We start from the raw sequence: 25,408 nt of genomic DNA on the forward strand, positions 1-25,408 counted from the left end.
CCGTATTCCCGGCTTAAGAGAGAGTTGTACTTAAAATAATTTAAATTAATTATTTGGCGACTAGATATCGTTTAATAATTTATGAGCTCGCAAAATATACGCATCTCAATTATTGAATTGCCAGTTTCTTTCTATAGTGCAGTCACTGAAGGTAAAATCAACTATGACCTTCAATTTCGGTAAATCTCCATTCATTTTCACGAAAATTGGTGAGCGGATTTTGATGCTATCAACTTTTTTTGGAGCTCATTTTTGATAGGTATTTCTAAGTACTTTGACAAGTATTTAGTACCTAAGTGTTATAAAATGCATCTCTTTCCCGTTATTTAAGCTTGAATCCTTAGATTTCAACAGTCGCAGAAAAAAATATACATTTAATTACCAATAACTTACTTTAAATTAACATTAAAGGGTTTTTCAAGTAAGCAATTTATTATATTTTTTATTAGCTTCAATTTTAGTGATGAAAACTTTTTTGTATAAACTTACAGTTTTTGAGTTATTTATGAAAAATCGCTTTAAAGCATGCATTTTCTTTCACAAAAATTAAAATATTTGATCTTTAATAACTCAAAAAGTAATGATTTATTAATAACATTATATAACAAATTTTGCTTACAATTTGTCTGTCTCTCGATTTGTGGGGTTATTTTTAATAAAGTAATATTCACCCCCGAGAAGGGGTGACATATACCCCAGGCTAAAACCGCAAGTTGTTATTGTCAATTCGTGAAAATGAATGGAGATTTACCGAAATCGAAGGTCATAGTTGATTTTTACCCTCAGTGACTGCACTATAGAATAATTGAAATGCGGCAATTCAATAATTGAAATGCGTATATTTTGCGAGCTCATAAATTATTAAACGATATGTAGTCGATAAATAATTAATTTAAATTATTTTAAGTACAACTCCTTCTTAAGCCGGGAATATGGGATGGTTTTCTTGCGAAGGGGTTGTAGCTCTATAATCGAAAGGCGCGTGATTTAAGAGTTTATTCTTAGAATATAAGCTATACGAATTAAACTACTATTAACTTTTTTGTAAAAACTTACAGTTTTTCAGTGATTTACGAAAAACCGCTTCAAAACATGCATTTTTTTCACGAATAATTAAAATCTTTGATTTTTAATAACTTAAAAAGTATTGACTTATTTTAATAACTTTATTTAATAAATTTTGCTTTTAATTTATTTTATTGATTTGTGCAGTTATTTTTTATAAAATAATTTTCACCCCCGAGAAGGGGCGGTATCCACCCTCAGGGTAAAGGCGCAAGGTGATACCATGTCACATTTGTTTCTTGAGGTATCCTCTAACCACTGACAAATTTTCGTGAAAATCGATGAAGGTTCACCGAAATTGAAGGTAATCGTTGATTTTTACCTTCAGTGACCGCACTATACAAAATAAATTGCAATTTACTGATCTAAACGCGCGTAATTTGGAAGCTTATAAATTATTCAATGATAAGTAGTCGCCAAATAATTAATTTAATGCATTTTAAGTACAACTTTCTCTTAAGCCGGGAAGATAGGGTGGTTTTCTTGCGAAGGGGTTGTAGCTCAATAATCGAAATGCACGTGATTTAATAGTTTATTCTTAGAGTATATAAGCTATAGGAATTATATCCGCAATACGATATATTTTAAGTTTTCTCAGCATTTTTCTCTTAAGTTAAATCAATTAAAGAGTTGTTTGGGGGTGAAGGGGATGAGCTCAAAAATCGAAACTACATAATTTCAAGAGCTCATAAATAGCTCGTAATTCTGCCGTAAAAACCGATTCAATATTCCTATTTTTAAGTAGTGGGTGGGGCTGACTCAGCCCCTCCCCCCCACTTAAGTATTAAATTCCTGCTCAGTGGAACGAGCTCAAAATTTTTAGTTTGCGGAATATGAAAGCTCATAAATAGCTCATAAATCAGGGCTATTTGTTTTTTGATTTTTTGCAAGTGGGGGGGCCAGCTCAACACGGGTCGTTTTAATACAATTTGCACAAATTTCGTGACCTCCTTTACACATATAAATGTATGAAACCATATCTTCCATACGTACAACACACTCTAAAATTTTACGTATTGTATCTGAATCCGCGGTTGTGGATTCCGCTAAAAACAATTCTTCTTCTGTGTCCTGAATTTCAATTACCAACTGGATACAATCTGCAGAAATGATTTGTTATAAATTGGTAATGATATATTTTCACTTCAGCTACTGCTACTTGTTTTACAGTTTCGTTTGCCACAACTTCTTCTTTGACTTTAGCTATTCTTAAAGACCTTCTGGGACCTAATTTTTTCTCTATGGATAGTCTATGATCTCTGCAGTTGCTACAATGTCGATTTTCATCGAATTTATTAATGACTCTACCCCTCACATAAGTATAAGGGGTCTTTTCTTCAATATTCCTAAGTTTAGCAGTAAAATTGAAGACATTATTTGAATTATTACTAAGCAATGATATAAATATTTTAGAATTGCGAAAATATATCAAAAATATAAAGGAATTTATAACAGCATAGAAAGAAGAGTCTTCGTTAATTGTAAAATTAAAAATAATATTATTATTAACACATATGGCAGCAGGATGTTTTTCTGTCATGTGTGCAATGATATCATTTTCATCCAATTTTTCAAAACATTGGGAAATTTGACAACAATTAGTTTTATGTGGACAATTTTTTTCGTGAATTTTTACAAAGTCCCATGGATAAGTTTCATTACATTTTGGATATATACAAGGAAACCAAAGATGTTTGGCTACTGATTCATAAAGTAATGCTCTCACTGGGGGGCCTTTTCGGGTAATATCCTCGCATCTGCCACACTGGTACTCATACTCATGCTGAGAAATAGAATGAATCATGATTGGTCCAATCGACAGTATATTTCCACAGTAGGTACATTTTAAAGACTTGAGAGTTTCGACTAATGCTTCAGTATTTATATCCCTGCAAAAAGAAAACGTGTCAAAACAACCACTAATTTATAAGATCATGTATTTAATACATTGACATATACAGTTGAGTCCGCGAGTCTTTACCCGTGCGTCATTATTTAAAGCTTACGAAATAAGTCGGAAATTTATTAAACGCAACGGTAACTGGATATTATTCGGATCACGGGTTATTATAAAATTTGACGTTATCAAATAAATAGAATGTCAAAGGGTACTCCCCGTTAAGATAGGCAAAATGCCCTCACTCCCAGAATTCAATTTTGTTAATTTTTTTACGTTCTATGATTTAAAAAGTCACTGATCAGTTGATTTAAAAATTTCAAAAAATTCACAAGTGTAGCTGAGGCTTTTACAAAACATGTCCAGTGGCGACGCGTGACTTTTTCTAAAGTGTTACCAAAACCAGATATTAAATACATATATACCAGATATATTATATATTATGTATATATATAATGTATTTTATAAATATTTTTATATACAGTGTTCCCATACATCAAAGTTTGTTCGACTAGACACCGTGAATTTTCAGCTTGCTATTAATCAACTTTTTTTGGTACGCGCGATCAAGGTCTATTATAAAAATAGATGAAATAAAATTAAAAATTAAAAATTTAAGAAATTATATAAAGTATCTACAAACTAAAAACATATTTGTTGTTTTTAGGTAAAATATGTATTATATCACCTTTATACTTTATTAAAAAATCCAAATTGTATAATTAGTATACTAATCAGTACATTCATTTGTCATTTTTAGCCTAAAATATTAAATAATTTTTATTTTATTGATTATACACTACAATGTACTGTAGTTATTATTATAATATGTCATATTATAATAATGTTGTTGTTAATTAATATATTTCGAGAAGTAATTAAAATCGATTAATATGATTTATGTAGGATAAAAAGGTATAGATATATTATCTGTATAATAAGCAAGTACAGTTACAAGTTATAAACTAATAAATAATAATGCACATTAGGCAATAATCGAATCCAAAGGGCCGGTACGGTTAACTAACCGGAGTTTAATCGAGAAAATACCGGCCCTAAGAATAACAGACTTCATAAATGGAATTATAATTATTACCTATAATTATAATAATAATTAAAATCGCATTTATTAAGTCTGATATTCTTACGGTCGGTATTTTCTGTCCCGATAGACACCGGCCCTACCTAGCGTCACCAAATTAAAATTTGGTAACACCAATACGCGGTTTCAGAGCCATCGTCCCCGCAAAATTTTCAGAGACGATCCAGTCAAAGATCCTACTATCGTTGCCACTCACAGAAGTGGTAAACGGCGCGGCGCACGGTAAGGGCACAGTATAATAAATATGGAACCTCTTTATACTGTGGTAAGGGCGTATTATAATAACGTGCAACCGATTTTACATAAACTCGCTGATATTTTCGTGCGTCTAGTTGACTATTTTACTGAATTAGGTAGATACTATTAACAAATATTTCTATTTTTAAAAAATATAAATGGAATTATTTCATACTAGTCATAAAATATTTATTTACAAATTTTAACTGTTACCAATGGTAACAATGGTTACATGGACGCTTCGCCAGTGAACATGTCCATTTTTTATGGACCCATAGGTCGAGTGTACATAACCTCAAATTTTTTTTTAACTTTTTTAAAACCTATAACTTTTTTTTGGAGGGGGCGGCAGGTCCAATTTTTTTTGCATTTTGTGTATTTTATCAAAAGTTATATCTCTGATCTTTTTTCAGATTTTTCCGTCAGGTGCGCCATCTTGAAAAATCAAGAAAACTATTTTTTTAGGGGTTTTTGGGGATTTTCTCCATTTTATAGACTGCAACATAGATCAACTCAAGGTTTTGTTAATAGATTATGTATAATTTAAAATAACTGAGTATATTAGAATATTCAAAAATTGGGCGAAACACTTTTAAACCCCCCAAAAACCACGTTATTTTAAAGTTTTGTAAGGATTTTTGCGGGTCTAATTATATTTTTTGAGATCGATAGAACCTGAATATTTTTTTCATTTTTTTTACGTTATATGTGATTAAAAAATAAGACTAATCGCATTTTTAGCCCACCACCCCCTTCCCCTGTCCCCACAAAACCGTCAATTTTTCTATTTTTTTTTGTTTAGTTAAGTTGCAATTAATTTAAAAATTTTATGAGACTTCTACAAAACATATCTATTTTTTATAGACCTGTAGGTCGAGTGTACAATACATATAACCTCAAAATTCCTTTTTTATTTTTTTTAAAACGCATTTTTGACTTCCAATCGATATTTTTTTAAAACGTCCAATGAATTTACATCTCTCTCGCGGACGGCCGGTTTAATACGTGCTTAGCGCTCATTTTTAATTATTAAAAATAATAGTAATAAAATAATGACAAAACTTTCTTCAGGCTCCTGCAGGGGGGGACTTTAAACTTTGAGTTGGTCACTTTAATAATTTTTAATCGAGTTATTAAGCCTTGAAAATGGCCATTTTCGCGTTTTTCAAATTTTAAATTGCATGTAACTCGACACAGTCAATTTTATAGAAAAATCACAAGAGACCTTTTTTGCTCAGGTTAATCCAGAGAATCTAAAGCAAATTTGTCCTAAGTGAAAAAATTGATTTTTTGAATTCGTTTAAAAAATTGTTTAACAATTTTCCAACCGCGGTACTGCCTGACACCATGTGGATTTGTTATAAGGTCCTGTTTTTGAATAAGTTTGTGCAAAAAAATGAATCGAAATAATTTACCTAATGGGGACAAGCATACAGCATGGACTATTTGCATTATGAGCCAAACGAAGATGGTTCGGAAAACGATAGATACTGTTGTAGATGCGAGTTGCGCAAACGGCAACATAACCATAGGCTGTTGTTCGCATGTAGCTGCCATAATATAATATTTATCGCATGGAAGATATTTTACAAAAATCATCAAGCCAGCAGAATATCTTACAAAACTCTTTGAGAATACAGATGTTATACCTGTAATAGACGAAGACACCCATGAAGACTTTAGAACTGAAGTGTAATACCAACGAATATACTCTCCGAATACTCTACGAGTATATACGGAGCTAGATATTCTTTGGTAATACTATCCTTATTCTTTTTATGGTGTTTTACGTGGCAGTAAACGTGAATGAAAATGACATGAAAAAAAATGAAAAAATATTCAGGCTGTATTGAACTCAAAAAATATTAGGCCTGGATCCCGCATACCAAAAAAAGTTGATTAATAGCAAGCTGAAAATATCTAACAGTTTAAAGGTGTCTAGTCGGACAAACTTTGATGTAGGTATGGAAACAGGGGAAGTTTTAATTGTGAAACGTAATTTTAATTGTGAAACTTGCCATCCTGACAAGTTTATGATTGTGAAAACTCGCGGGTTGTTTTTAAGTGTATTCAATAGCAAATTATATAAAATATCCCTAAAAACTCAGTTATTTCAAATTATACCTACATTACCTATAAAAAATCTTGAATTAATCTATTTTGAAGTCTATAACATGTAGAAAACCCCTAAAAACCACCGAACAAACCAGTTTTGCGGATTTTTGAAGATGGCGCACCTTACGGAAAAATCTGAAAAAGTCAGAAATATAGTTTTTGATAAAATACACAATACACAAAAAAAATATACATAAATCCAACACCAAAAAAATATACGTATTAAAAAACAAAAAAAAGAGGTTATAATATGTACTTACTCTCAACCTTCGGGTCCATAAAAATAGATGTTTTGTAAAAGCCTCAGCTGTGCGTGTGAATTTTTTGTAATTTATAATTTAATAAAATTATTAACTATTCTAAATGGGAAATAAGCCACAATTTAACTAAAAAATGACCATTTAGAATAGTTAATTACAAAAATGCCACAAAGAAATAGCTTCAGAATAACATTCACAATTTAATTGCAAACCAACTTAAAAAAAAATCGAAAAATTGATATTTTTGGCTGTGAGGGAGGGGGAATATGGGAAGTGGGCTAAAATTGCAGTGAGTAATAATTTTTTAAAATCATATAGAACGTAAAAAAAATAAAAAAAATATTCAGGCTGTATCGACCACAAAAAATATAATTAGATCCGCAAAAATCCTTACAAAACTTTAAAAAACATGGTTTTTGGGGGTTTAAAAGTGTTTCGCCAATTTTTGAATATCCTAATATACTCAGTTATTTTAAATTGTACATAATCTATTAACAAAACCTTGAGTTGATCTATGTTGCAGTCTATAAAATGGAGAAAATCTTCAAAAATCCCCTAAAAAACAGTTTTCTTAATTTTTCAAATGGAGCACTTGACGAAAAAATCTGAAAAAATCAGAGAGATAGCTTTTGATAAAATACACAAAATGCAAAAAAAATTGGACCTTCAGCCCCCTCCAAAAAAAAGTTATAGGTTTTAAAAAAGTTAAAAAAAAATTTGAGGTTATGTACACTCAACTTATGGGTCCATAAAAAATGGACATATTTTGTAAAAGCCTCAGCTACACTTGTGAATTTTTTGAAACTTTTAAATCAATTGGAACCCAACTAAAAAAAAAATTAAATCTAAAAATCTACGTTTTTGGCTGTGAGGGGAGGGGTAAGGGGGGTGGCGAGCTAAAAATTCGCGTTATTTAATTTTTTAGTTGCATAGAACGTAAAAAAATTAATAAAATTGAATTCTGGGAGTGAGGGCATTTTGCCTATCTTAACGGGGGTACCCTTTAAGTTTTGCTTTAAAATTTTGGTGCATAATTACAGCTACATTTGAAGTCGCTTAATAAATTATTTTATTATCATTGATTAATAAATAAATAAACAATTTATAAAAAAATTTAATAACATATTTTCTTTTTGTTATTTTATTCACTTTGGCGGAACCTTAAACACAAGCATTCAACTGTGTCAACATTGAGGTTAGCTTTTTACGTTGTCAAAATTTATTGTAAAATAACCTAAACTTATTACAAAATTTCTAACTCCAATATAAAATTAGTTGTGAAAACAACTGTTTGTATACTATAAAAAACTTCAAAATGCAAAAATTCGACAAAATAACAGCAAAAAATTCAACAAACTGACAGCCACAAAAGTAAACAAAACAAAACGTCAGAAATTGTACTTAAAATAAGTATGTGAAGACATCACCAATCGTCTTTCTTTGTATCTATCTCTTTTCAATACACTGAGTCTAAATCGTTCATAAAAATAACATGTGTTTTTACTTAATAACAGGCGGCAGCTGGTTTGTCATTAATTTCATGCGTGGAAGAGAATGATGCTAAATAAAAAGTATGTGCTTTATCTCACCAGGTATTAATGACGCACGGACAAAGACTCGCGGACTCAACTGTAGATAGTTTATTGGCAATACAAAAATTGGTACTACCATTGGTAATACAAAAATATTGGTAATACAAAAGTACATTTGCAAGTCAAATATTATAAACATAAGTCTAATGGCCGGTTTCGCCAACGACAAGTAGTACGTTATTCTGTGAATAAAGTTGTTCTGCCGATAAACTGACATTTCTCCATTTTACTAACGTCAAATAACTCTTATTTTATTTATTTATTGTTCGTCCGCTATAACTTTTCCCATGCGTCACGATTCATTTTCAAACAAAAAAGAATGTGTGTGTACTTTGTACGCACGTAAGAAGATATTCTTCTATTATATAATAGGTAATTTAAACGAAGTAAATATACTTAAAAGGATATTTGTACTTATTTTATTTAAAAATCAAACTAACTTTCTTATCTACCACTTTCAAAAAAGATGAATATCTTCAAAAATTATATAATAATATACTTACAATCATAAAATCTATAAAAAAAAATAAAAAAATAATAACTTGCTTGGGGCTTGAACCCACTTCACGTCTACCGCGCCGTACGAAAGTTGACGCCATTTCAAACTGCACCAAACTCTCGTATACGTCATGTGGGAATATAAACAAACTAAACGTTTACACCATAAATTTATATGAATTTAATAAAATTATTAATTTGATTTTTGTCGAAATAAAATACAACAAAATATAGAGTAAGAAAACGATATATGAGATGAAGACTTGTAGAAAGTTTGTTCGTAATCAGATTATGTAAATTAAAGCATTGCCTACTAATAGGTAACTACATTATTTTGTTTACATTTTCCAAATAGATAGGTATTGAAACTACAGTATTTCTCATGATCATCTTTCAGTGCGTCACAGTTTTTCGATTTCTTTCTAACGCATTAAATTGTATGTGACAGAAAAAAAGGCACGTCGGTGACTACATTTCGTCGGTGACATTTTTATAACATTTCTTCTAGTTATTCTAGTTGTCGATAGATGGCGCCATAATAAAAAAATATTTTTTTTTAATTAGATCATAATATTACAAATATAATCTGTATAATTTATAAGACTATACAAATCAAAGAAAATACCATTTTATAAATGCAAGAAACACATTTGATTTGTTTTTATTCCAAATTGAAAATAAAATGTGACAACTGTCAGATTTAACTAAAATGTCATGTTAGAATAAATGTCATAAATGTGTATTATCACGGACTTACCCTTTTTCCTATCATTTGTTACGCACTGAAAAATGATCATGAAAAGGACAATATTAGGTATTTCCAACTGAAACATTTAGAATTACGTACCTGTGGCTTTTAAAAACTATTTAAAAAGTCACTATAATTATAAATTTGATTTTATTTCTGTCCACACATCAATAAAAACTAATATTATACAATATTTTTGTTTACCGATAACCTCCATATTGAACAATTATTGACAGATCATTTCAAAATTTCAACACCCAATCAGAGCCCGTATAACAACTAATACCATACTGTCGGTGTGCGCATGCGCGCGGATCAATCAAATTTTACCCTCAATCGATTCGCCGCTAAAGCAGAATATCTTCAAAAATAAAGTGAAACGAACGTCGATGTGTATGTTACAGTTGATTATTTGATTATCCAGTTGGAGTCGACTATTCCTAGTTCGAGTCAACTCAAACGGTTGGTTTCAGTAAAAGTTGGTTATAAAATAAATATAAAATGAACATTTTTATTCAACATTTACTAGTAAAAGTAGACTCCAACTAGTTAAAGTATACTCTTCCCAATGCCATTTAGTAAGAGTTGATTCACACAAACAACCGATTCTAGATGTTACTGAATATTAGGCCAGGAAATGAAGCATTTTTGCTTGCAATTTTTTCGTCCAGCATGGATTTACTTAAATTTTCACAGAAGGTAGGGAAGAGCCCAAGGATTATTTTCTATATCATGCCGCTGTACGCTAAAACCTTAGGGGTGGTTCTCACCCCATCTCGGGGGCAGGAATTTTTCATTACATTTTAACCATGGAAATCGATGGAAAATGTAATTCGAAGAAAAAAATGTTCTTTAAGTTTTCTTCGTAAAACTAACATTTTTCGACTTTTCGCGGTTGAAAGTAACAGTTTTTCGACGAAAAAATCGACTTTTTTTAGAGGGTTTTTTGAGAATAACTCAAAAAATATACATTTAATTGAAAAACTGTAGCTTGAAAAATTATATTTTTTAGAAACACAAACAAAATCCTTTTTTTATAATTTTTCTACAACCAATATACAAACTGAGATACGGAATGTAAAGGTTAGATTTTTCGTCAAATGCATAATTTGAAATATTTAAAGACAAATAACGGAAAATGTTTACATTTTCGAGGAAAACTTACAGAATATTTTTTCAAGTATACAATTAGATCTTAAAAAAAAGTTTCTAGCATAAAAATTGAGCGACTCACGATCAAAATAAGGTCGGTACCTATTTTTTTTTTGTACGAAAAAAATCAGTGAAAACTACCCCCCTAATTAAAATTGATCTTCGGCATTCTGTAATTATTTTTATATATGTATACCCAAGTTATATATCCATATGTTTATATATGTACACCCAAGAAGTTTGACATTTCAAACACTGATTTTGACGAAAACACTTTTTTAAAAAAATATTAACCAGCAAGTTTTTAATCATTTGAACAAACTTATTTTTTTCTCACCCATTAGCAGTGTTCGCGCAGTACATTTCGAACGTATTCAGAGTAAGTTCGGGATTAGTTTCCAATGCGCAGGCGTCAACGTAAACTTATCCTGGACATTCTCAGGATTTTTCGCTCCGCGAACAATTTTCGGATTCGTAATGTAATGACGGGTTGCACACATTAAGGTTAAAGAAGGAAGCCTATTGTTGCCATTGTTGCCCCTTTCTTATTTCGAAATCAATGTCAAAAAAAATGCAAATGCAACAAATTTGTATGTCAACAAAGAGAAAGAGAATAAAAGCAACAGACAAAGGATTAACTTTCTATTCATCAATGCCTTTCTTAGAAGTTAGAAATTTGATTAGCGTCTTTCTTTATTATTTCCACATTATTTCGATAATTTGGTATTTCCACCGGCTTACATTTTTGTAGAGAGTAAAATATTGTTATGTATCACTTGGAAATGGCAGCTTGATATTTAGATATAAAAATTACCATTAACTTACTGGGGGTTGAACATTATCTGAAGGAAGGAATAATTTAGTAAAGCAATCATTTCCAATTTTGATATTACATATAGGTATGTATGTATTGAATTTGATAGGTTGTGGCATTGTGTTGTGGTTTATTACACCACAAAAATAATGAAATATAACAAGACACAAGAAATAGTTTCAGAATAAGTTTGATGTGTTGTTTATGTTTCATTATATTCAATAAGAGACTAATAATTTAACTCGTAAATTAAACTGAAAAATAAACCACAAGAATATGTAGGTATTACTTATAAGCTCATCTAGATAGAAGAAATTGAGTAAAAACAGAGTACAATTTATTGTAATACATACTACCGTAATAGATAATTATCGAATATCGAATGAAAATAATACTAGAAAAGGTACCTACTTATTTATAAACATACTAATGGAAAACATTGACAAACACAACTAAAAAAGCTTTAATATAAAAAATATTAAAATTTGTTTGAAGTATATAATATAAATGATACAACACTACATAATTTTAAAACTTTAAAAACCAGAATCTACGTCTACAAGTTGTTTAACAAAACAATATTTTAGGTTAAGAATTGGAAGGAGTAAGAACAGAATGTCAAGAAATTCTTCCCAAATATTTTGTGCGCCTGTGCGAACTTAAAATCCGAAATAAAATCCTCGAACGTCGAGAGCGTATCCCGGACACGTTCAGGATCTTTTTTCTGTGCTGCGCGAACACCGAATTAAAAATCCGGAGGATGTTCAGAGGGAAAGATTTGAACTCCGCGATCGCTCGATTTTGTAATGCGCAGGCGTTCTCCCTCTGGGTATACCCAGGACGTACAGCGCGATCAAAACTATAACGCCGCACCCTTCCAAACGATCCACTTCGCAGCGTAGTTGCCGGCGCTAGATAATCGCCTGTTTCAGCCACTCTGTGGATCCACAGAGTAGCGCTGCAGAGTGGCCCGTCTGGTTTGGCTCTTACGCAGGGCCTATTTTACCACTAGGCCCATGAGGCACCTGCCTCGGGCGGCCCGCATTTTAATGGGGCCCGGAAAGATCACCAAAAATGTTTTTATTGCAATAACAAAATAAATTTTCAAAATTCTTTCATCCATTCATTTAAAATTGCGTTGGACCAATTAAGCGGAGATTCAAACCAAAAAAGGATGACGTCAGTAGAAGCAAATGATTTTTCAGGGAAAATTAATACGTTAGAGTTAGAATCTATTCTTATGACGACGATTTGGAATAAAATTTGGGACCGAGTAAATCCAACCATAAGAAGTTACAGCAGTGGGTGAACTTTACAATAGCTTAATTAAATTATGTATACAAAAAAGAAGACAAAAATTTTCAGAAATTGAAAATACGTAAAGCTAAAAACTTAGTCAATACCTAAGCCTTTTATATAATGATGAGCTTTCCTGAGGACGGAAAACAATTTTTCCGTACAAGGAAAAGTTCTCGAAACGATTTTTTTAAAAGGACTTGAAAATTTTAAAATAAATATTTGTTTTCCTATTTGTGATACTTTAATTATGCAACTATCTATAAGAAAAAATGCTTATAATTCTGGAAACGATATTTTAAAAATCTTGTTCACAGACAATAGTGAAACAGTAAACTTAAAAACTATTACCGAATATTAGGTATGAGAATTATATCGATGTTGATGATTTAGTGGAAGAAGTAGCACATTTTAAAGAACTTTTCAGCACATCTAATACTTACAAAATCCGGAAAGTATGATGATCTATTTTATTGAAAATAGCATCATATCGACGTTTACAAATGAAGAAACGTTGCTTACAATTTATTTAAATAGAGATACCCGTTAGCAATAGCAACGCTTCAGATGAAAGATCTTTCTCGGTACTGAAAGGAGTAAAGTCGGATTTAAGAAATTCTCTAAATCAACAAAGTCTGTCGTTTTTGGCTATTTTAAATATAGAAAATGATATTACAAAAAATTTATTTACTAAAGCGTTATGGAGTACAACCTGTTGGGTTGTGAAGATTAGGTTCTAAAACCAAAAAAAGTTAAGTTAAGTTTTCCATTTTAGTGGGATTTTCCATTTCTTAATTTAATTTTCTATTTCCAAAAATCGTTCTTTCCGATTATAGCGCCATATATCTATTCATAATTCGAAAAAATTTCTCGAATATAAGTTACTTATTTTTTGTAAAGAATCCAAATCTGAAAAATAAAAAATGGGGGTTCCTATTACATATTTTAAAGTAACTCGTGTCGTGTTTTGTGTCATTCGATAGATTTTTAAAAAGTATTGAACAAGCATTTTTCAGTTTTTCGATCTTATGTTCCTTTCGTCCATTTCGTTTCATTTCGTTTATAGGTATTTAGAGGCCCGAAAATTGTGTAGTGCTTCGGGCCTGATTTGAAGTGAAATAGGCTCTGCTCTTACGTGGCTTTGGGATTGTCGCAGGGTAGGGCATAAGGTATACAAGTAAGGTAATAGTACAGCAGGGACACAAGGCAAAAATATACCATGTTCGGGACACTTGAGCAGTCAGGTTGCAAATGGGTTTTTTGGGTACTATATACCTAATACATTATAAATACAAAAATGCCCGTCACAGTTTGGACGAGAAATTTAGTTATTAACAAATAAGAGTGAAAAATGAGAGTTTTTTCGTTTAAATCGCTACAGGTAAAAATAAGGTAATTAAATGTCTTATTTATAATATTTTTCTTTTAGTAGATGAGCCAAGGTTTAAAATAGCGTATTTTGAATTTTGGTCCGATTATTTGTTGCTTCGGATATTGCAAAATAAAACTAAAATTTCGAAAATAAAAAATTTGCTATAACTTTTGCGAAAATGAATTTAGGACTTTCGTATTGTAGTCAAACAGTCCATACAATGCGCAAAAGATTTTAAAACGATGCGTCAATTAGTTTAAATTTTATTCAATTTGTTTATCCCAAAGAGCTTTTTTTCGCAATGTTCGCAAGTTGTTAAAAAAAATAACAATACAGCAATTCTGTGAAAAAAACATGAAAGATTAGTCATATTTTCAGAGCCTTTAAAAAAATCATTAAAGTCATTTTTATCACTCAGAAAATATTTTACTAAAATAGAGTTATTTTTGGCTTATAAATAATTTGAATAACTTTGTTAATATTGACTGTATGCTAAAACTACAATGGAATTTAAAAAACTGGTATTTTTATACGAATTTTCAAAGAAAAACTTTACCCCAGGTTAATTACGGTCAAAGATAGCCACTTTTTTCTTTAATTGACGGCTACATTGTTTCTAACATTTAAGCAACCTAACTAGAGCCATTTTGAAGTTGAAGATATATAGGTTATGTGTAAAAGTTTGAGTAAACTTTGAACCTCAACAGAATGTTTAATAAAGCATTAAAATGGCCTCCGAATGGAATTAATTCGTGGTCAGTGGAGGGGAATTACTAAAATACGTGCAATCAAAAAATGAAACTGATTCTGCAAACATAATAATATGCTGCGATTAATATCGCTGGAACTTGTTGATGGATTTTGATCATATTTTTTTCTTAATTTGTATCTACACGTTATGTACACACAACCCCACCTAACATTTCAAAATGTTAGGGGGAACTCCCCTTATCACTCAGGGATATGAAAAATAGATTACGACCGATTCTAAGACCTACCGAATATACATATATAATTTCATAAAAATCGGTTAAGCGGTCTCGGAGAAGTATGGAAACTAACACTGTGACCGGAGAATTTTATAGATGTAAATAAATAGATAGCTATTAACAATAGGGGTTGGTGATAGAAAAGTGAAAATTAAGGGTTGTATATATTTTTTAATTCTACATCATATAAAATTAAGGTAGATATAATTTTGGGGGGCAACCCCCCTTACAACTTATGGGTATAAAAAATAGATTAAAACCTCTTCAACGTCCTACAGGATAAACGTGTAAAATTTTATAAAAATCGGCCAAGCCGTTTCAGTGTAGTATGCTAACTAACACTGTTACAGGTAGACCAGTAAGGATTTGTGAAAAAACGTCTATTTTTGGATGTGAGAGGTGGCATTTGGATTTTTGCAGATAAAGTTAGGTGACACCTTCAGTAATATAATTGACTTATGCTCCTTCTCAAATATGCCCGGAACATTAATAAAACAATTAAAATATTTAAAAAATTCGAAAAACGTCGATTTTTTTCTACTTTCTTTGCTTATAACTTTAAAACGATTCGTTTTGGAACAAGGTCGTACAGAAATAAAATAAAGATAATTGAATTTTGTATCATATATGACTGGGCAAAAATGTCTTAAGGTATTACCTTTTCTGCAATATAGCAATAAATACAAAATAGGGGGACAAAATACGCCTGTTGTTATTCAATGTTTTTAACCACTTTGGTGGCACTTAGAGCCTTAGTAATTCGCTTAGGAAATTCTTTGTAACATACTTATACCGTGTAGCAAATTTCATTGAAACCAACCTAATAGATTTTGCATAATAAATTTGCAATCTAAATGTTTTTAAAAAAGTTCAAATTTTTTAAAATCTTTCTGAACTAAAAGTAGACCATTTAGAAGTTGTCTAATTTTTCTACATATAAAGAGGTGCTCTACCTATCTAATACACTTTACAGAATTAAAATCGGATTATTTAAGGGGCCTCAGCAATGTTTTAAACTTATAAACAATTTTTTGGCTTATAAACAAATAGCTTTGTTTAATAATAAAAAAATTAATTTTTAGCAAAGCAAATAATTAAAACCGGTATAACTTGACTTAAACTTTCAAATGCAGTCAGCAGAATTGCTATTTTATTTTCTAATCAAAAGTTATTCGCGTTCAAAAATTGCAATTTTTCGAATTTTTGAAAGTTTCACTGCGTTTATCTCGAAAACTATGCATCCTACGAAAAAACTTGTAAAAAAATTTTTTGCTTAGAATTACCCAAGAAATACAGAAAAATATTTTATTTTGCAGAAAATCGATGTTATGTAATTCCTCAAATTCTTTGCTTATAACAATCTTATCGGCATCCGGATCAACTGTTACCCAAAAAAATCGTGTTCTACGGATCAAAAAATACATAAAAATCTTCGGTAAGTCCATCTAAATAAAGGAGACCGTAGCACCCCCTCCTGGCCACAGGACAAATTTGTTTATAAGCCAAAAAATTGTTTATAATTTTAAAACATTGCTGAGGCTGCTTAAACAATCCGATTTCAATTCTGTAAAGTGCATTAGATAGGCGGAGTGCTTCTTTTTATGTAAAAAAATTGACAAATCTTCGTATCTTCTAGTTTTTGTTGTGCAAGATTTTAAAAAATTTTAATTTTTTGAAAAAGTTTAGATTGCAAAATTATTATTCAAAATATAGTAAGTCAATTTTAATGAATTTTGGTGTACGGTTTTAGCACATTTCAGAAATTTTCTAAGCGAATTAGGAAGGTTTTAAGTGTAACCTAAGTGATGGAACATCATTGAATAAGGACAGGCTTGTTTTGCCCCCTTATTTTATATTTATTGCTATTTTGCAGCAAGGATGATAAATTAATACATTTTTAACCAATCGCATCTGATAGAAAATTTAATTATCTTTGTTTTATTCCTATAAGACTTTGTTCCAAAATGAATCTTTTTAAAGATATAAACAGAAAAAGTAGAACAAAAACGAAATTATTTAAAAATTTTAAATTTATTTTTTTAATGTTCCGGACATATTTGAGAAGGAGCATAAATCAATTATTATTAACGAAGTTATCACCTATTTTATCGGCAAAAATCTGAATGCCACCTCTTACATCCACCTAAAAACAGATCCTTACTGGTCTACAGGAGAATTTGATGTATATAGAAGTAACTGCGAATTAAATAATAAAAGTGGCTAACCTTGAACCTAATTAACCTAGGCAAAAAGTTTTTTGTCTGTAAAATCGTATAAAAACACCAGCTTTTGAAACCCTAAAGTAGATTTACTCTATAGTCAATATTAACAAAGTTATTCAAATTGTTTAGAAGCCAAAAATGACTCTATTTTACTAAACTTTTTTCGGAGTGATAAAAACGACTTTTTAATGATTTTTTTCAATACTTTAAAAATATGACTAAGTCTTGCATGTGGTTTCCACAGAATTGCTATGTCATTATTATTTTCTGAACAATAACATTGCGAAAAAAAAGCTCTTTGCGATAAACAAATTAAATAAAATTTTTGTGCATTACATGGAATGTTTGACTCAACTTTTCGTGCAATATGAAAGTTTCAAGGCCATTTTCGCAAAACTTATAGCACATTTTTTATTGCACACTTATAGCAAATTCTGATTTTTTAAATTATATCTTTTTTTCAAAAATATGAATTCTAAACCGGTCAAAATTGTTGAAATCATTACATTTTACAGGTATATTTTATAAAATGCATCGTTTTCCCGTTATTTAAGCTTGAATACTTAGATTTGCGTACTCGTCGAAATAGTTATTTTCCTAACTAGTGCGGAAAGTGATACTTTCACGCACTAGACTGCCGTTGACCCGAACGACGCGATAGCGGAGTTCGGGCAAGCAGTCGAGTGCGGAGAAGACACTTTCTGCATGAGTTAGGAACAATATTTTTTCTAGGGCCGCACGTTTGTAAAAAAGCCACAAAAAATAGAATTATATCAATTTTTATTTAAAAGTGAAAATACACAAATTAATTCTTTGACAAGGTTGTCAAAACCAAACTTTCAATATAATGGGTTACCACGACCACGATATTGGTTTCCATGACGACGATTCAAAACCATTGTAATTGTCTACTGATCTGACTTTTAAATATTATGTCAAAATATTTTATTTCATCGAATTATCAGTAGTAATTGCACAAGAGCTCTGAAATTATTGAATTTTTCCCGAGTGACACTTTGACAGTTTTAATTTATGTCAATTATGTCAAAGTGTCACGAGAGCAAAAATTCTATATTAATTTCAGAGATCGTGTGCAATTTGTTGCGATTATTTCATGAATAAAACTGTTCAAAACCAAAATTTAATTGTAATTTATTTATGTAAGTACAAAGTACCATTAAACACACAGTTTTTATAAATATAATATGACGATTTAAAGTCATCACTTTTATAATTTTTAAAACATTAATTGTCATTAATGTCACTGAATGTATTTTTTTCTACAACCACTACTCAAAGTGCACTTTTCTGCACGGTTTTATGTTAGCAAACTTGATATTTTCTCACAGTATAAGATATTTGACATTAGTGTGCAGAAAAGTGACGTTTCTGTGCCGCAAAGTGACGTTTCTGTGCCGCAAAGTTCTTTTCTGCACAGTTGACTACCTCATTCTGAGTAACGTTATATTCTGTTTACATCCGTGGACTACCGCATTCTGAGTAACGTTATATTCTGTTTACATCCGTGGTTAAACTTTAGACAAATATATAACCTATAACACAATTATTATATTTAACTATAGCATAGAAACTAAATTATGGATGTTACAACTGTTTTATTTTACAATTTTATTCTTATTAAACATTTTATAATTATCAAATAACCAATAAGGATTTAGCAACCTGTGCAAGAGACGTCGAATGAAGTAGGTTTTGTGTATATCCGTGACTGCATAAATATGATGTCAATAATGTGTAATAATTGTTTAAATTTAAACAAATTAAGGCAGTGCATTAATTTTTTAACTGATTTCTGCGCAATTTATTTAGGTATAAGGAATTTAAATTGATTAGTAGGTATTAATTAAATACAGTTTAAAATTTATCACATAGGTACTATTATAATTAATCGTCGTTTGGAAATTGTGATTTTTATTTTTAGGAAAAACTGTGCTTGTAGAAAAAGTATAGTGTGAAACACGTGCAGAAAGGTAATTTCTCACTCGTTTGAATTGCGGCACTCGCTTGCGCTCGTACCGCAACTTTTCAAACTCGTGAGAAATTAGTACCTTTCTGCACTTGTTGCACAATATACTATTTCGTAGCAACGAAGGGCATCTGACGTAATATGCTTAACGACGGGAGATTATCAAAAATTATCACCTTAATTTGCATTTCTGTAGCTTTCTATTGGTCAGAATCTCCTATGAATGAAATAATCAGTAGTAATTGCACAAGAGCTCTGAAATTATTGAATTTTTCCCGAGTGACACTTTGACAGTTTTAATTTCACGAGCCGAAGGCGAGTGAAATTATGTGAAAGTGTCACGAGAGCAAAAATTCTATATTAATTTCAGAGGTCGAGTGCAATTTGTTGCGATTATTTCATGAATAAAACTGTTCAAAACCAAAATTTTATTGTAATTTATTTATGTAAGTACCATTAAACACACAGTTTTTTATAAATATTTGACGATTGAAAGTCATCACTTTTATAATTTTTAAAACATTAATTGTCATTAATGTCGCTGAATGTATTTTTTCGTAGCAACGAAGGGCATCTGACATAATATACTTAACGACGGGAGATTATCAAAAATTATCGATTTAATTCAGATTTCTGTAGCTTTCTATTGGTCAGAATCTCCTATGAATGAAATAATCGCTCTAATTTCATTAAAACATGAACACAATAAGATAAATTTGAAACAAATTAGTAAATAGTATCTAAATATTAGTTTGTTGCATGTATTATAATAATATATTATAATGCCATTTTACAAGGTATTTTACTGGGAAAATTTACTTTCACGCACGCCGTGCGGGAAAGTGCAACTTTCGGAAACGAAATGCATGCGTGAAAGTGGCTCTTTTAACACGGCCGTAGAAAAAAATATACAGTCAATTACCCATAACTCACTTTGAATTAACATGAGTTTAGTTCTTTAAGTGAGGAGTGTATTCAGATTTTTATTATCTTTAATTTTGAGAATAATAACTTTTTTGTAAAAGCTTATAGTTTTTGAGTTATACGTGAAAAACTGCTTTAAAACATGCATTTTTTACGAAAAAATAAAATCTTTGATTTTTACTAACTCAAAAAGTATTGATTTATATTAATAACGTTATATAACAAATTTTGCTAAGAATTTGTCTCTCTATCGATTTATGGTATTATTTAAAAAATAATAATTTTCGCCCCTGAGAAGGGGTGGCATCCACCACCACGGTAAAAGCGCAAGTTGGCATCATGTCACCTTTGTTCCTTGAGCTATCCTCTAACCACTCACCAATTTTCATGAAAATCGATGGATGTTCAACGAAATCGGAGGTGAAAACCTTCAGTGACTGCACTAAGTGGATTGAAAGATATTTTCCCTAATTTTGACATTGCTGTGCACATTTATTTGTGCATCCCAGTTGCCAACGTGTCCGCTGAAAGGTCATTTTCGAAAATGTCAAGAATTAAAAATAATTTCCCATCAAGTATGACGCAAGAACGTGTTAACAATTTGTCGATTTTGTTAAGAAAAAAAAATTTTTTTGAAGTCTTTTTTTGAAAAGAATTCTCTGATGTGATCGAACTGAAATGATGTTTTTTCTATTGTAGGAATATAAACATCTTAGTTTAAATCCATTTTTAATGTATTCTTATTTAAATAAAAATGTATGCAATTTTTTTCGCAAAAATGGTATATACAAGTTTGAACGGCGGCTACTAGAGAATTGCCTAGGGCGTCAATTGACCTAAACGCGGCCCTGACTGCGCTCTGTATTCTAATTGAAAAGATTGTTTTACCTTCGCATTGCAACTGAATAAAAATGGTATACATTTTTATTTTGTACTCATTTTTATTTAGGCTAAGTCATAATTTAGGCTATTGATTATGTACTATAGAAAGGAACTACAACGTTAACGGGGTTTTATTATTTCATATGGTCAATGAATCTCTATATAAGAAAAAACCGCGGAGTGCTACCATTTAAAGGGGTGCGTTTTTGAGAAATGGGTGAATTAGTCTCTGGGCACAGGTTACATTAGCGTGAGTTCTATGAACTTTTGGTACAAACAAGTCTACATAAAAATTGTTCCTGGTTAAATTTACTATCTAAATATAACTTTTGGAAGTCAAAGATACTTTTTTTTACAAAAATATATTCAAAAGAAAAGGCACAAAGAAACCGAAAAGAAAAAAATTTTGTTTTTTGTCCCATAACTTTTGTCCACGAGGATATAGGTATAGACATTGCTGCACATAAAAGAAAACTTACATATTTTCTATTTAAAATTATGTTTGGTAGAGGTCACTAGGATTTACAGTTTTCGAAATATGATTTTTCAAAGTTTGCCACTCACAGCAATTTTGGGCAATTTTCCTTGTTATTTCGCAAATATTGTTCTGTAACTTTTTTCTACGAAACTTTAGGCATATGCAATGGTACATGTAAAAGGAATATAAATCAATTACCTTTAAAATGTTCTACTGTATAATGTTGTACGACTTCTTTTAAAGAGGTTATCTTTTTCAAGATTTTATTCTTTTAACGAGTTTTTATCATTTTTACGATTATTTTTTAAATTTCAAATTATAACTTTTTTTTCTACTTTTAGGTATATATTAAGTATATAATAAAAAAGAAAGCTTATTCTATTTACTTTAAAATGGTGTATTATAAAAAATTCTAGGATTATTTTTGAATAAGATATGGTTTTTCAAAATATAAGAAGTACTTGCATCTATTTTTGATTTTAGGATTATTTTTTAATTATTTTTTAAGGATTAAGGATTTAAGGATTTTTTTTTATGTGATTGTGTGTTATGATTGAATCTTATTTTTTATACGTAATACTTTAGATCCACTTGACTCGGCCGGGCAAACTTCAAAATATGAATTAATTCCAATATTTACTGTCAAAGCCCCTGCACCACAAGCTTTGCTTGAAAAAAATAGCATGTAAATGTACCAAAGGATGTACAAAAAACTGCGGTTGTAGGAAGATAGGAATTAGTTCAATATTCTGCAAAGGGTGCATGTGCATGGGTACTAATTTTGGGAACTCTAAGATAACTGAGGTGTCAGAGGAAGATATTGAAGCTAATGCTAACGAAGAGATGGACTTTGATTTTGAAAATTTTTTAAATGTCAACGTTTAAATAATTTTAACTAAAGTGATGTTTTCTAAGACTAACGTTTATGTAATTTTTGTAAAAGAAATAATTTTAAATAATACAGGTAAAAAAATATCAAAGAATCACTCGGTTTCCATTATTTAAATATAGATGATACACCATTTTAAAGAACAGAAAATAATCCCTCTTTATTGAGCAATATATATATTTATGTACAAGAAAAAAAATTTATAATGAGATATTTAAAAAATAATCCTAGAATCAAAAATCGTTGCTAGTACTTATTACATTTTGAAAAATAACATCTTACTCAAAAATAATCCTACAATTTTTTGTAATACACCGTTTTAAAGTAAACAAAATAAGCTTTTTTTTATATAACATAATATATACCTACATGTAGAAGAAAAAAAGTTATAATGAGAAATTTCAAAAATAATCGTAAAAAATGTAAAAAATAATATTTTTTTATATTAGGTATTATATAATATATATAATAATATTATATAATATATAGAAATTAAACACTGCGATGAATACAAGTACCTGGGCATGAAGTTAACTCAAGATGGAACACTCGACGCTGCTATAAAAGACAGAAACATACAGGGTAGAAAAGCCATATCCATGATGAACGGCATTCTGTGGGACCAGACAATGTCTAAAGCGAACAAACAGCTCATATACAACAGCATACTTAAAAGTATAATCACATATGGCAGTGAAGTTTGGCCACTGAAACAAAGAGCTCAGAAAATGTTACTAGTAACAGAAATGGACTTCTGGAGAAGAGCAGCAGGCAAATCAAGAAGAGATCGGATACCGAACGAGAGAATACGAGAAATGATGGGAGTAACACATACAATAATTGATGACATAAAAACAAAACAACTGGTGTAGTACGGCCATGTACAGAGAATGCCAGACGACAGAATCCCTAAACAGATTTTGGCATGGACACCACAAGGGAGAAGAAAAAGAGGAAGGCCGAGAAGAAGCTGGAGGGAGGGAATTGAAAAAGAACTAGAGGAAAGAGAAATCCCTCCAGGTCTATGGTTAAACAGAGAAGAATGGCGGTTAGGAGTCGGAAGGCGTCGGAGAACGCTGTAAACCGATAGTAGTAGTAGTATATATAATATAATATTATATAATATATAATATATTATATAATAATATTATTTTATTTTTATATTATATTATAAAAAATCGTTAAAAGTATAAAACCTTGAAAAACCATAATCTCTTTAGAAAAGAAAAAGTCGTACAACGTTATACAGTAGACCATTTTAAAGATAATTGATTTCTATTTCTATTACGTTTGCCATTGCATATACCTAAAGTTACGTAGAAAAAAGTTACAGAACAATATTTGCGAAGTAACAAGGAAAATTGCCCAAAATTGCTGTGAGTGGCGAACTTTGAAAAATCATATTTAGAAAACTGTAAATCCTAGTTACCTCTACTAAACAACATTTTAAAGAAGAAATATGTAGGTTTTTTTTCTGTAAAGCAATATCTATAACTATATCCTCGTGGACAAAAGTTATGGGACAAAAAACAAAATTTCTTTCTTTTGTTCTTTTTCTTTTGAATATATTTTTGTAAAAAAAGTATCATTGACTTTAAAAAGTGATATGTAGATAGGAAATTTAACCAGGAATAATTTTTATGTAGGTATGTTTGTACCAAAAGTGCATAGAACTCACCCTAATGTAACCTGTGCCCAGGGACTAATTCACCCATTTCTCAAAAACGCACCCCTTTAAATGGTAGCACACCGCGGTTTTTTCATATATAGATGTCCATTGACCATATGAAATAATAAAACCCCGTTAACGTTGTAGTTCCTTTTAGCTATCTTATTTTGAATATAATCAATAGCCTAATTTAGATCATAATATTTGCTCGTTTTATATGCCATGATTTTTTTAATTTTAAAAATCTAAAATAATATCTTCCCGGGCCAAAAACATTTTATTAGAATTTATATAAAAAATAGTCATTCTTTAAATAATAATTAATTATGTCTGCACAAATTTATATTAAATTTTACAAGTGTACTTACATTTTAAAATAATTATCACTTCTTCGCTTTAGTTAGTATCACAAATTAATAATAATATCTAAGTGTTGTTAGCGTGTTTTCATACTTTTAATTTAAATGTTTTACGGTAAAAAGAAACAATAAAAACTGATAATATGATACTTACAGGTAGCTATTCTATTTACCAAATTGTTATAGTACAGGAGCCCGTCTACGAAATTTTCTACCAACAAATAAAATGCTCGTCAAAAGAAGGAAATTGGTATTATAGTCCATGTGGTGAGACCGCTCCCGTCTGAAAACATTTCTAATTCAGTTTCTATGCGGATTCATATTCAAAAATGTCCCCTTTAAACAAATCTGAAGAGTGACGGACGGAATTTTTGGGCAGAAATTGTTTAAACATTTTTTTTTAAATAAATACATAAGATCGCCTTTATTGCTCCAAAAAATATATTTTCGAGGCTTAAAAACTCATATTTAAATTAGTATTTTTAAGGGTGCCAATAAGTTGGATTACAGTTTAAACATTCCTTTTCAAGATTCCGAAGAGTGATCGGGTCTAACTTCAATTTAGACCGTAGTTTTTTAATTGTTAATTATGCGTGTCCATCCGGTTTTTTTGCCGGTGCGGCGCGCAATATTTTTAAAAATCTCCTATTTTCCTCCGAAAAATATTTTTTCTAGATTCTTTGGGACATTCTAAATAAAATAAGTTTCTTGACATTTTTCTCAAAAGTTAATAGTTTTAAAGTTATAAGCGATTACAAGAACAAAAATTTACAAAGAAACACATTTTCGCATTTTAAATCGCTTATAACTTTAACACTAGAAAGTCGGGCTTAGCCTTAACCTACATAGAAATCCGGAAGG

General features: G+C 30.3%; 2 protein-coding genes across 6 annotated transcripts in view; one reads left to right on the forward strand and one right to left on the reverse strand.

Moving 5' to 3' along the window:
- LOC114332180 (monocarboxylate transporter 13) overlaps positions 1–25,408 on the forward strand; it is a 216,540-nt gene that overhangs the window by 110,595 nt on the left and 80,537 nt on the right. The gene's annotated exons all lie outside the window — the stretch shown is intronic.
- LOC114332185 (uncharacterized) lies at positions 1,873–24,637 on the reverse strand. Its single transcript, XM_028281922.2, has 2 exons — positions 24,557–24,637; positions 1,873–2,954 (listed from the first exon to the last, which is right to left on the reverse strand). Coding segments are annotated over exons 1-2 (813 nt in total). The 5' UTR covers positions 24,559–24,637; the 3' UTR covers positions 1,873–2,143.

This window comes from Diabrotica virgifera, chromosome 8 (assembly GCF_917563875.1).
Source record: "Diabrotica virgifera virgifera chromosome 8, PGI_DIABVI_V3a".
Lineage (NCBI taxonomy): Eukaryota > Metazoa > Arthropoda > Insecta > Coleoptera > Chrysomelidae > Diabrotica > Diabrotica virgifera.